Source organism: Macaca thibetana, chromosome 20 (assembly GCF_024542745.1).
Source record: "Macaca thibetana thibetana isolate TM-01 chromosome 20, ASM2454274v1, whole genome shotgun sequence".
In the NCBI taxonomy this organism is placed as follows: domain Eukaryota; kingdom Metazoa; phylum Chordata; class Mammalia; order Primates; family Cercopithecidae; genus Macaca; species Macaca thibetana.
In genome coordinates, this window is record NC_065597.1 from 71,584,810 (window position 1) to 71,598,484 (window position 13,675).

Below are 13,675 nucleotides of genomic sequence, written 5' to 3' on the forward strand. Positions count from 1 at the left end.
GCAGGGGCCGGAGGTGGTGGCGGCGGCTGCTCTTCCGACATGAGGCAGCGGCCGCGGGGGACACGGCGGCGGGCGCGGCGGCGGCCGCATCTCTAGCTCTGGGAGGCTGCCCCCGGCGTGGGCGCGGGCGGGCGGGCGTCCCGGCTGGCGTCGCAGGAGCCCGGCTCTGCGGCAGCGTCTGCACCGCCGCCCGGCGAGGGGCCCGCGTCCGTGGTTCCACGCGCTCGGTCCCGGGACAGCGGCGGTCCCGGCGGGGGCGGCGGCGCGCTCGGGGGGAAGCAGGCCCCGCTAGACGGGCCGCGCCGACGGGCTCCGCGCACTCGCAGCCCGGGGCGCCCCCACCCCCGGCGCCCGCCGCCGCGGGCAGGGCCGGCCCGGAGTGCGGGAGGCGGCCGGGGAGCGCGGGCCGGGGGCGCCCGCCGAAGCTCGCGGCTCCGGGTCGGGGCCGGGGCCGGCCGCGCGCCGCCTTTGACGCATCGGAGCGCGGCTCCTGCAGGATGGAGGGCTCCGCGCCGCCGGCGGAGTTGTTTGTGCGCAGGCGGCTCGCGGGGCTGGGAGCGCTCAAGGTCTGAACTTCCCTCCGGAGCCGCAGCTGGAGGAGGCGAGCGCGCAAGGAGGAGAAGCCGCGCGGCGCGGAGGCCACCCTCGGGGCGAGCGGCGCTGAAGGCGAGCGAGCACAGCGGTCCCGGACCCACGGCGGCCACGCGGCGGGGACCCCCGGGCGCTCTAGGTCCGTCCCGAGCGGTTCTCGTCCGCCTCGAAGGTAGGGGCGGTGGGGGTACGGCTGAGCCGGGATCCACAGTTTCGGGGAGCAGATGGTGCCTGTCCAAGTCGCGTGCTGGAGCCGCCACCTAGGACGGGAGCAGGTCCCCGGCCTGCAGGTGTGCATGCCTAGGTGGGAGCGCAGCTAACTCTCCCGGTTTTGCTGGCAGGTACTGGTGACCCCGGCCCGGGCAGGCCCCGGGACTCGACAACATGGCTTCCCCGCCCCACCAGCAGCTGCTGCATCACCACAGCACCGAGGTGAGTTGCGACTCCAGCGGGGACAGCAACAGCGTGCGCGTCAAGATCAACCCCAAGCAGCTGTCCTCCAACAGCCATCCCAAGCACTGCAAATACAGCATCTCCTCCAGCTGCAGCAGCTCCGGGGATTCCGGGGGCGTCCCCCGGCGAGTGGGCGGCGGAGGCCGGCTGCGCAGGCAGAAGAAGCTGCCCCAGCTGTTCGAGAGGGCCTCCAGCCGCTGGTGGGACCCCAAGTTCGACTCGGTGAACCTGGAGGAGGCCTGCCGGGAGCGCTGCTTCCCGCAGACCCAGCGCCGGTTCCGGTATGCGCTCTTCTACATCGGCTTCGCCTGTCTTCTGTGGAGCATCTATTTTGCGGTGCACATGAGATCCAGACTGATCGTCATGGTTGCCCCCGCGCTGTGCTTCCTCGTGGTGTGTGTGGGCTTCTTTCTGTTTACCTTCACCAAGCTGTACGCCCGGCATTACGCGTGGACCTCGCTGGCTCTCACCCTGCTGGTGTTCGCCCTGACCCTGGCTGCGCAGTTCCAGGTCTTGACGCCTGTCTCAGGACGCGGCGACAGCTCCAACCTTACGGCCACAGCCCAGCCCACAGATACTTGCTTATCTCAAGTGGGGAGCTTCTCCATGTGCATCGAAGTGCTCTTTTTGCTCTATACCGTCATGCACTTACCTTTGTACCTGAGCTTGTGTCTGGGGGTGGCCTACTCTGTCCTTTTCGAGACCTTTGGCTACCATTTCCGGGATGAAGCCTGCTTCCCCTCGCCCGGAGCCGGGGCCCTGCACTGGGAGCTGCTGAGCAGGGCGCTGCTCCACGGCTGCATCCATGCCATCGGGGTCCACCTGTTCATCATGTCCCAGGTGAGGTCCAGGAGCACCTTCCTCAAGGTAGGGCAATCCATTATGCACGGGAAGGACCTGGAAGTGGAAAAAGCCCTCAAAGAGAGGATGATTCATTCCGTGATGCCAAGAATCATAGCCGATGACTTAATGAAGCAGGGGGATGAGGAGAGTGAGAATTCTGTCAAGAGGCATGCCACCTCGAGCCCCAAGAACAGGAAGAAAAAGTCTTCCATCCAAAAAGCGCCTATAGCCTTCCGCCCTTTCAAGATGCAGCAGATCGAAGAAGTCAGTATTTTATTTGCAGATATCGTGGGCTTCACCAAGATGAGTGCCAACAAGTCCGCCCACGCCCTGGTGGGTCTCCTGAACGATCTGTTCGGTCGCTTCGACCGCCTGTGTGAGGAAACCAAGTGTGAGAAAATCAGCACTCTGGGAGACTGTTACTATTGCGTGGCGGGCTGTCCCGAGCCCCGGGCCGACCATGCCTACTGCTGCATCGAGATGGGCCTGGGCATGATCAAGGCCATCGAGCAGTTCTGCCAGGAGAAGAAGGAGATGGTGAACATGCGAGTCGGGGTGCACACGGGTACCGTCCTGTGTGGCATCCTGGGCATGAGGAGGTTTAAATTTGATGTGTGGTCCAACGATGTGAACCTGGCCAATCTCATGGAGCAGCTGGGAGTGGCCGGCAAAGTTCACATTTCTGAGGCCACTGCAAAATACTTAGATGACCGGTACGAAATGGAAGACGGGAAAGTTATCGAACGGCTGGGCCACAGCGTGGTTGCTGACCAGTTGAAAGGTATGTGCACTTCTTTACCTCAGTATCCCCCCTCCCTGAAACTGATTGTATTAAAAAAGAAACACACACACACACACACAAACTTTCAACCTCAGTGTGTAGAGGCAGCTCAGGTATCTCAGAATGCCTTACCATGGGGGGATCTCAGGGTCAGTGTGACTTTTCCTCCAGCGGGTCAAATATCACAGATCTCTTCACACGGCAGAAAGGGACGCTGTACAGACGTGACCTAGATGCGACCTGTAGAAGGAAGGAGAGCTTTGAACGAGCATAACCACGGTTGGCTGAAGTGCGGGGGTACGTCCGGTGAACGTAAGAGTATGGAGCCGTTCAGCATTCAGCACTTTTCAGCACTTAAGGAAATTGCCTTTGCGTTTCATTTGGTCACCCCGAAGTCCCATCCAAATGTTTCTCTGTGCCCTTTTTGCGAAAACGTGGAGAATAAAACCTTTCTCCTCTCTGGGCCTCACTTTGCTCGTCCTCAAAATAGGGATAGGAAGTCGGCGCAGCCCTGCAGGACTCTGGAGAACTGGAAGGAGTTACTTACCTCTGAGTGCACACTGCCTTTTATCTAGGTCTTTTAAAAAAAGTTTGCATTTTCAGCTTTCAGCCGTCATTTGTTTAAGGATATTTTATTATCACAGTATTTGCCTTAAGTGAAGAACCAGGCATTTTAGAATATTGAGCTTCTGCAGCCGCCGGGTGATCTGGAAGGGAGAGACGTACCCACAGAAGAGCTGGTATTCTCCTCCCTCATCCTCTCAGGTTTGGATCTGGTGCCTGGTCCCTGGTTTCAAGCTCCCTACTGCTATTCTTGATGTTTTTACTGGGCTGCTGCTTTTTTCTAATACAGGACAAAAGTCTTTGAGATCTGGAAAATGATGTTAAAATAAGTAGACGAGAAAGAAAGATTTTAAGTAATCTGCTATATTTCTTCCCCCCTTCTTCCTTTTTAAACAGCCCTTATGTTTTAGCAAAATCTTCAGGATTGAGGGGAACATCTATTTTGGAAGTATGTAGAGAAAATAACGCTGATTTTTTTAAAGCCTGCTTTTGTGAAGCTGTATTGTATTTTGTGGCCTCCCCACACCGCATACTTACACAGTTAACAGCCTCAGGAAAGGGAATCCTCGGAAGGAGAAGTAGTGAATAGTTCCAGAGATGGCAGAGGTAATACTTTCAATCAGAGACGGCAGAAGTAGTAATGTCAGTCAGAGACGGCCAGTGGTTCAGGTAGGGCCTGCACAGGTCGTTGGTGTGAGATCATCCTATATCCCCAGTTGGCATTCTCTTTCTCTGGCTTGTGATCTGAGCTCCTGTATCTTTTATGTATTTGTTATCTGGCAAGGGAACATCATCTTTCTTCTGATTTTTCTTTATTTTACTAACTTTGCTGATGAAGATTTATGGATGTAGACGAAAACTATTTTCACCAAGAATTCCCCTAACCTAGAGCGCTTTAAGGACTATGTTGACGAGATCAGAAACTACACTTTGCCGTTCACTTGAAAGATGCTGCCGTGACAAGTTCTTTCTGTTTAGGGTAGTGGCACTTGCTCTTGAGCCTGAAGGTGTCAGTGGATGGGGCTGTGGGTGTAACCCCTGCTTGACACCTTGGCATTTTTAGGGCCCAGGTGTTGGGAGCTCTGTCCTGGGGGACTGGGGGACGGTGGAGCTGGGCGGCAGTACATTAAATGATATATGTTGGCCCACAGGACAATGAGAACAGTTTTGTAAGCTGTACTTTGTATGCTGTATTACTCGAATTTCAAAAATGAAAAGGGTGTAATCATTTGGAAATTGCCAAGTCATTGAATACCTATTTTGTGAATTTATGAGTAGTTTTAGTTTAAGTTTATAGATCAGGGGACTCAGACACTGAGGCAAAAAAAAAAAAATGCTAGAGTGGGTTTGTGTGTGTATGTGTTTTTAAACCTCAAATAGTGTAAATTTGGTAAATTAACTTTTCTTGACATTTGTGTACATTGTACATTTATAAAAGGTTTAGTACTGTAGGGAGTAGGGAAGAAAGAAGGCTTAGCCAAGCTGCTGATTTTTTAAATGTGATATTCTTCCCTGTAGCTGTTTCCCTGAGACCATGATTTTGTTTTCTTGAGCTCATTTTGCAAACCTTTGTGGATAGGACTCCAGGAATAGAGCATGTCTACACAACTTCCTGGCCCTTTTGGAAACTGTCCTTACAAAGCTAAATTAAGATGATAGCACAGTTTGTGGAAGACCCTTTCACCCACATCGTTAAGCTTATCTACATGTAAGATCGATTTTCGCCTCTGCCTTTAGGCTGGTGGCAAATGTTTTCTCTATACAATGTTGGGTATTGTGGGAGGCTGAGGCAGGAGAATTGTTTGAACCCGGGAGGAGGAGGTTGTAGTGAGCCGAGGCTGTGCCACTGCACTCTGGCCTGGGCAACAGAGCAAGACTCTGTCTTAAAAAACAACAACAACAAAAAACAAAAAAACCCCAATATTGGGTATTATCCTTTCCCTCGTACCCCCTTTTCTGATCCCAGGGTTAAAAAGCACCCAGTAGCGGCCCAGCAGGAGCGGGCATCCGTAGAATGAGAAGGGGCTTCTAGAACTAGCCTGGGAGCACAGAAGGAAGCTCCTCTCATTCGAATTTATCTGAACAGGCTTTGCAGAAGGGTAGTTTCATGATTTCTGCACATTCCCTCACTCTGAAATCTGTGCTGTGCCCCGGCACCGACTGTGCACCTGGCACTGTGGATGTGGAGGAGGATCCGTGATCGTGAGGTAGGGGGTGGGACTTGACTCCAGAGGTAGGGCACAGATGCCAGACCGAATTGGGGACTAGCTAATACAGGGATGGGGCCGAAGCAGCGTTCTGCAAGGTACACCCACCAGTGTGCCATGTTAGTTTACTGTCACCATGGCCACACCTGGAGTTACTGCCTCGTTCCATGGCCATGACCTGACAACTCAGAAGCTACCACCCTTTTCCTAGAAATTTCTGCCTAAGCCGCCCCTTACTCTACATGAAATTAAAAGTAGGTATAAAGTAAGGCCAGGCGCAGTGGCTCACGCCTATAACCCCAGCACTTTGGGAGGCCAAGGTGTGTGGATCACCTGTAGTCATGAGTTCGAGACCAGTGTGGCCAACATAGTGAAAGCCCGTCTCTACTAAAAATACAAAAATTACCCAGGTGTGGTGGTTCGCGCCTGTAATCCCAGGTGCTCGGGAGGCTGAGGCAGAAGAATCGCTTGAACCCAGGAGGTGGAGGTTGCAGTGAGCTGTCATCATGGCCACTGCACTCCAGCCTGGGCGATAGCCTAGGCGAGGCTGTGTCTCAAAAAAAAAAAAAAAAAAAAAAAAAGTGATATAAGTATGATTGCAAAACTGCCCTGAGCTGCTACTTTCTGCCTTTGGGGGAGCCCAGCTCTGCAGGAGCAGTCACGGAGCTGTAACACTGCCTGCCTCTTCAATAAAGCTGTTTTCTTTCCTGCCACCGGCTCACTCTTGAATTATTTCCTGGGCAAAGCCAAGAACCCTCTTGGGCTCTGCCCCACTTTGGGTCTCGCCTCCCCTGCGTTTATAGTTCCCACCCTCCATGAGGTCACAGTTGAAAGTGTTGTGGAGTATGTCCGGGAGTGGGGAGCGCTTTAGAGAGGGCTCCTGCTGGAGCTGGGTCCTGAGATCAGGCCATGGCTCTCCAGATGGACAGAAGAGCAAGGGGCAGAGCGGAGAGGTGGGCGTGGCTGGGCCCTGTGCTTCTCTGTGGGGGCAGGCGATTGTTAGTCGTTGGTCAGGACAAGGAAGGCCACGGGTAACGTGGGAAGGACTTTGGATTTGATCCTGTGGGTGTCAGGGAACCACTAAACAGGGACTTAGGCGATCTGACTTGCAGTTTTAGAAAGTTCACTCTTTCAGAGCTAGTGAGTGTGGGTTGGAAAGAGATTAATGAGGTGTTGAGTAAATCCCAGGTAGGGGTGATGGTGGCCCAATCCAAGGTCACAGTAGCAGTGATGGAGGTGATGGGATGTGAGTGGCGTTAGGAAGACCAGCTTGATGAGACTGCAAGCCAGATTTAAACAGACGACTGGCAGGAGGGGAAGGGCTTAACCATGTGAATGGGAAGTGGCATTTTAAGTTTCTGGAAGTGACTTGGCGACAATGTGGAGTCAGGAATGGGTGAGGGGCCTTTGAAGTTGCTATGGTATGAATGGAGAATGCAGGATGGACTTACAGAAGGAGGCCCGGAACCCCCGGCTTGCTTATTCATTCAGCGAATCATTTACTCTGTGCCAGGCACGGTTCTGGGTTCTGGCAATACAGCTGTAAACAAAACAGATTCCTGCTCTTGTAATAGAGGACAAGAATTTTTAAGTCGGTAATATAGGAGGATCGCTGGAGCCCAGGAGGTCGAGGCTGCAGAGAGCCGTGATTGCACCACTGCATTCCAGCCTGGGCGACAGAGTGAGACCCTGTCTCTAAGAAACAAAAACCAGGCCTTCTAATAGGGGAGATCTAATAGAGGGGACAACAGGCGAGTCAAACCATAAATAAGATAGAAAAAGTGTTTTGTGAAAAAACGTAAAGCAGGAAGGGGATGTAGAAGATAGGGTGTACGTGTGAGAAATCTTATCTAGGGTGGCCAGGCACTGGGAGAAGGTTGCAGGAATTTTTAGCATACTGCTAGGATTTTGGAAATAATTTAAAAAGTGAGGGGCCGGGCATGGTGGCTCACGCCTGTAATCCCAACACCTTGGGAGGCCGAGGTAGGCAGATCACCTGAGGTCAGGAGTTTGAGACCAGCCTGGCCAATATGGTGAAACCCCATCTGTACTAAAAATACAAAAATTTACCAGGTGTGGTGGCAGGTAATCCCAGCTACTCAGGAGACTGAGACAGGAGAATTGCTTGAACCTGGGAGGCGGAGGTTGCAGTGAGCCAAGATCGCACCATTGCACTCCAGCCTGGGCGACAAGAATGAGACCCTGTCTTAAAAAAAAAAAAAAAACAAGTGAAGCACAGTTATTAAAGATATGGAGAAATGGGCGGGGTGTGGTGGCTCATGCCTGTAATCCCAGCCCTTTGGGAGGCCGAGGTGGGCAGATCACGAGGTCAGGAGTTCGAGACCAGCCCGGCTAACATGGTGAAACTCCGTCTCTACTGAAAATGCAATAATTGACTGGGCATGGTGACAGGCGCCTGTAGTCCCAGCTACTTGGGAAGCTGAGGCAGGAGAATCGTTGGAACCTGGGAGGCGGAGGTTGCAGTGAGCCGAGATAGCGCCACTGCACTCCAGCCTGGGCGATAGGGTGAGACTTCATCGCAAAAAAAAAAAAAAAAAAAAAAAAAAAAAAGGGTCTGATTCAGGTGAGGGACCTTCCACAGCATTTGGGGTGAAACTGCTAGGCCTGAGGGAACCGTGGCTGTTGTATTCTGCCTTGGGCCACAAGCAAAAAACGGTGCGATATGTTATCTTGAGCTGTTGGCTTTTCCTGTCATAGATACAGGGTCACAAAGACAGAAAGTGAAACCGTTAGAAAATATCTACAGGCATCTTCTTTTCCCCGGTAAATATTAGGAAGACAGAATGAAGATGCTCCGCCACTCCCATCCACACCCATGGTGATATCTCTGAAGCAGGGAATACCGGGTAGCAATCACGTTGTCAGATGCAGAAATTAAAAAAGCCTTTTTTCCCCAGCCAAACTTTATGCTTGTGGAGTAGCTGGGGGAAGAGACCACTGGTGTGCATTTGGGCAGATTGTCACCTGTTGGCCACTTCTGTGACCAAGACCTTCGCCTTAAAGGAGTTCCTATCTAGACCCTGTCTGGTGGGCCGACAGACCGACGGTGGACGGAGGCATTCTGTATGCGTTAGCCTCTGCAAACACCTGTCTCATGCTGGAAATCTGGGTGCCCTGTGAACCGTGGTCACGGGCCTGCCAGCTGACAGAACCCTAGCTAGGTGTTGGTTTGGGGTTCAGTTGCATGCTCAGGTGTTCCCCTTCCTTCCTCCGTTAGCTTAGGTAGCTTGTCCCCACCTGAGCCTGCAACCCTTGCCACTGGGATGCTAACCCGTGAGCACAGCCCAGTCTCCTTGCTTGGAAATTCTGTGTTGACCTGCATTCTTTTTTTTTTTTTTTTTTGAGACAGAGTCTTGCTGTGTCGCTCAGGCTGGAGTGTCATGGCGTGATATCAGCTCACTGCAACCTCTGCCTCCGGGGTTCAAGTGGTTCTCCTGCCTCAGCCTCCTGAGTAGCTGGGATTACAGGCAAGTGCCACCATGCCCAGCTAATTTTTGTATTTTTAGTAGAGATGGGGTTTCACCATGTAGGCCAGGCTGGTCTCGAACTCCTGACCTCAGGTGATCCACCCGCCTCAACCTGCCAAAGTGCTGGGATTATAGGCGTGAGCCAGCCTTGACCCGCATTCTTGAGCAGGATCTCTAGTGCACTTGGAAATGCAGCCTCTCAGATAGCAAATGGCAGAGATGAGATGAAGCACACAGTTGCCCTCCACAGCTGGGGTGGGAGACAGAAAACAGCTATAGAGTCGACTCTCAAGCCACCCCCAGTGACCATTTGTTCAGGCTCTTTGAGACCTGGCTTCCAGTGATAAGGACAGAGCTGTTAATTCTGAAGACAAGCTTTCGAGTAGAAGTAACCTCTGGTGAAGCGAGAGAAGGTTAAGGTTTGCTGCATTGCCGACGGGATGAAGAAGGAAGGGAAGGCTGTCTTTTCAGGTAGAATGCCTAAGGAAGGGAAACATGGAGAAGGAACAATTAGAGCAAGTCAAGAAGTTTCAAGATTTTTGTCTGCTGGCCAGCTTGGTTAGATAGTAATTATGTTTCTGCATATTGGTCAGTGTTGCCTGTGTACTTTGCTGTGGAATAGTAATCTTGGAAAAAAACAAACCCACATTAATCTGTCCATGTCTGGGCACAGAGTGTGCACGAGCCTGCGTGGGCCGTAAGTCTTGTCTTTCTCTTGGTTGGTGATTTCCGTATTGGCATGTTTGCTGGAATTTCAATATTGTAAGAGTGTGATCATTCACCATTAGAATTCTGCAGGTCCCCTCCTGACTCTGGACTGGCTGAGCTGAGGGGCCTGTCATCCATCTGGCCCTGGGCATATCATTTGTACTTTGCCTGTGACACACCTCAAGACCTTTTCCAACAGGAACTAGCACCCCTCCAGGAAATTTTGTGAAGAGATGAGAGTTTGTGAAACAGGAAGGGAGCTGGCAAGGGAAGTGGCCAGGCACCGGTGCTGCCGCGGAACAGGAGGGAAGGGACTGGGCTGCATCAGAGGGTGGAGGTGGAGCCCCCACCCATGGGTGAGGGCCAAGGGTAGGGTGGTCCTCCCCTGGGAAGACTACAGACAGCAGTGATATTCTTGTAGTCTTGTGGATGTACCCAGTGAACCACACCAGCCAAGCCAACCTGTGGCTAAATTTTAGTCAACTTAGGCAAAGAAGACTGCCCCTTGTAAAACTTGTCTGCTCTTAGAAATCAGGTTTTTGGTCTCATTTTCTCCAGCCTTTGCTAGCATTGCACTTGTAAAAAATTCCTGGCATCCTTTCTGTAGAGTTAAGTGGGGAGGCTCAGTGTTCTGGGATAGGGGGGAACATCGAACCCGCTAGAGGCTGGTGGTGGCAGTGGAGGCAGAACGAGTTGTAGCAGTAGTGGTGGCAGGAGTGTGACCTAGAGGGCAGAAGCTGGGAAACAGGGTGAAATGCTGGGCCCCTGACACTCAGGGATAGCTGCATCTAGTTTATATGCCTTCCTCTAACCCGGTAGAAATTGTTGTTTCTGTAGGTTTTTTTCTTTTCTTTTTTTTTTTGAGACGGAGTCTCGCTCTGTCACCCAGGCTGGAGTGCAATGGCCGGATCTCAGCTCACTGCAAGCCCCGCCTCCCAGGTTTACGCCATTCTCCTGCCTCAGCCTCCGGAATAGCTGGGACTATAGGCGCCTGCCACCTCGCCCGGCTAAGTTTTTGTATTTTTAGTAGAGACGGGGTTTCACTGTGTTAGCCAGGATGGTCTCGATCTCCTGACCTTGTGATCCGCCCGTCTCGGCCTCCCAAAGTGCTGGGATTACAGGCTTGAGCCACCGCGCCCGGCCGGTTTTTTTCTTTTCTTTTTGAGACAGGGTCTTGCTGTGTTGCCCAGGCTGGAGTGCAGTGGTACAGTCACAGCTCACTGCAGCCTCGACCTCCTGTACTCAGATAATCCTCCCTTGTCAGCCTCTCGAGTAGCTGTGACCATAGGTGCATGCCGCCACACCCAACTAGGTTTTTTTTTGAGACAGAGTCTCACTCTTGCCCAGGCTGGAGAGCAGTGGTGTGATCTTAACTCACTGCAACCTCTGCCTCCCGGGTTCAAGCAATTCTCATGTCTCAGCCTCCCCTGTAGCTGGGATTACAGATGCATACCACCATGCCCAGGCGATTTTTTTTTTTTTTGTATTTTTGGTAGAGATGGGGTTTCACCATGTTGGTCAGGCTGGTGTCTAACTCTTGGCCTCAAGTGATCCACCCACCTCAGCCTCCCAAAGTGCTAGAATTATAGGTGTGAGCCACCACGCCTGGCCTAATTTTAAAAATTATTTGTAGAGATTGTGTCTTCCTATGTTGCCCAGGCTTATGTACGTTATTTATATAGGTTGTCTATTGATATTTACAGTATTAGAAATTGAAACAAACTGAGAAGCTTAAAAATATTTTCTTAATTTATTTCAAAATAATAATGAATTCATTTCACTCATTGCATGTTAATATAAGTAACATTTTTATAAAAGTAACTATATTTTTTAAAATGAAAAAATTTGATGAGAAGGGTGGCACTGCCACACATTTTTGCAAATCTCTTTAGTGTCTGGATTAATAAATGGGTGAAGTTTTTTTTTTTTTTTTTTTGATGGATTTTTTTTCCCTCTTGTTGCCCACGTTGGAGTGCAATGGCACAATCTCGGCTTATTGCAACCTCTGCCTCCCGGGTTCAAGCAATTCTCCTGCCTCAGCCTCTCAAGTAGCTGGGATCACAGGTGCGCGTCACCATGCCTGGCTAATTTTTTGTATTTTTAGTAGAAACGGGGTTTCACCATCTTAGCCACCTCGCCTGACCCATGGCTGAAGTTTTTTTTTTTGAGACGGAGTCTAGCTCTGTCGCCCAGGCTGGAGTGCAGTGGCAAGATCTCAGCTCACTGCAAGCTCCGCCTCCCGGGTTCCCGCCATTCTCCTGCCTCAGCCTCCCGAGTAGCTGGGACTACAGGCGCCCGCCACCTCGCCCAGCTAGTTTTTTGTATTTTTTAGTAGAGACGGGGTTTCACCGTGTTAGCCAGAATGGTCTCTATCTCCTGACCTCATGATCCGCCCGTCTCGGCCTCCCAAAGTGCTGGGATTACAGGCTTGAGCCACCGCGCCCTGCCTGAAGTTTTTTAAGTGATGAAATGTACCATGTTAAACACTTTTAAGTGTGTTCGCTGAATTTTCTTAGCTGCTTTGGCCTTCAATTTGTTGCAATATGTTGGACAATGTGTAGAAAATCTGGTTTTATAGAGATACGTAGTTGGGAGAGCATTTTCATAGCCTTTTTGTGTAATTCTGGATTTTTTTCTTTGATTCTGTAGAAACATTCAACAAGTGAGTAGTAGTTTCTTTTTCTTTTTCTGAGATGGGGTCCTGCTCTGTCACCCAGGCTGGAGTGCATTGGTGCTGCCATAGCTCACTGCAGCCTTGACCTCCTGGGCTCAAGTGATTCTCCTGCCTTGGCCTACCAAGTAGCTGGAACTACAGGCATGCACCACCACACCCTGCTGATGTTTTATTTTGAGCGGTAGTTTCTTAAGGGTTAGTTGTAATATGGAATCTGAAATTTTATTATCTTTTTTTTGTACACAATTATATTAAACGCTGTTGGGTTTTTACCCAGGTGTGATTGTATCATGCACTAGTCATTTGGAAAATACTGGTCTTTTGAATGATGCAGCTCTTCCACATGTTGACATCAGTTAGTTCTAATAGTCTGAAGATGTGGACTTCATCACAGTGGCTGATGTAAGTTTTCCAAAAACCCTACTTGAAAATGGGAATTTTTATCTTTGGCAGCAAAAACTGTCAGTTGTTTTCCTGGAAGTGACAGACTCATCCATATCCCCAGGAATGGTCTGCCTGTACTCAAGTCTGAACAACCGTAGTTTGTCTGTAGGTCAGGTATAAGTGACGTTCTACCAAAAAGGTGGCCAATTCAGCCTGCAGCCTGAACAGCTGCATAGCTGCTTTTCTCGAAGACCACTGTGCTTTGACGGGCAGCATCGTCGTAGGCGTGCCTCTCATTTTATCCCTCAGACTATTCAAAAGACACCTACTCAAGCTTGCGATTTAACACAGTCGTTCATGTTGACAGCTTCATCAGGGACATTCTTTCTTTTTTTTTTCTTTTTTTTCTTTTTTTGAGACAGAGTCTCGCTCTGTCACCCGGGCTGGAGTGCAGTGGTGCGATCTTGGCTCACTGCAACCTCCGCCTCCTGGGTTCACATGATTCTCATGCCTCAGCCTCCCACGTAGCTGGAATTTACAGGTGTGTGCCACCACACCTGGCTAATTTTTTTACTTAGAGTAGAGTCAGGGTTTCACCATATTGGCCAGGCTGGTCTTGAATTCCTGACCTCAGGTGATCTGCCCACCTCGGCCTCCCAAAGTGCTGGGATTACAGGCATGAGCCACTGCGCTCGGCCCATCAGGGACATTCTTAAGCGAAGCTGTCTGCCTTTCCTTTCGTAAGTGTGGCGTGGTGAAGGACATGCTGAGGGCTAGCGCGGTTTGGTGCCCCTGCCTTGGGATGTGCTCAGGCACTAGGAGTTCCACCCATGGCTGCTTCTGCACTGCCACTGCAGATGTCAACACTGAAGAAGGCAAATGCTGTCTTAGTGTCATTGTGCAAATAGTTGAGACTCTGCAGATGCCTTGCAAAGGCCTCAAGGACCTCTGAGGATCTGCGGACCACACTTTGAGAACTGCT

At 51.1% G+C, this 13,675-nt stretch overlaps 1 protein-coding gene across 4 annotated transcripts in view; it reads left to right on the forward strand.

Annotated features, from left to right (window-relative positions):
- The first annotated feature begins 241 nt into the window (after positions 1-241).
- The window catches only part of ADCY9 (adenylate cyclase 9), a 153,657-nt gene continuing 140,223 nt past the window's right edge, over positions 242-13,675 (forward strand). Inside the window, exons 1-2 of one of the 4 annotated variants that reach the window (XM_050774174.1) lie at positions 242-730; positions 933-2,668. In XM_050774174.1, the coding sequence (XP_050630131.1) occupies positions 976-2,668 (1,693 nt within the window). In that variant the 5' untranslated portion in view covers positions 242-730; positions 933-975. Of the gene's footprint in view, positions 764-932; positions 2,669-13,675 lie in introns of all 4 variants that reach the window. The other 3 variants (XM_050774171.1, XM_050774172.1, XM_050774173.1) reach the window with 3 other exon arrangements.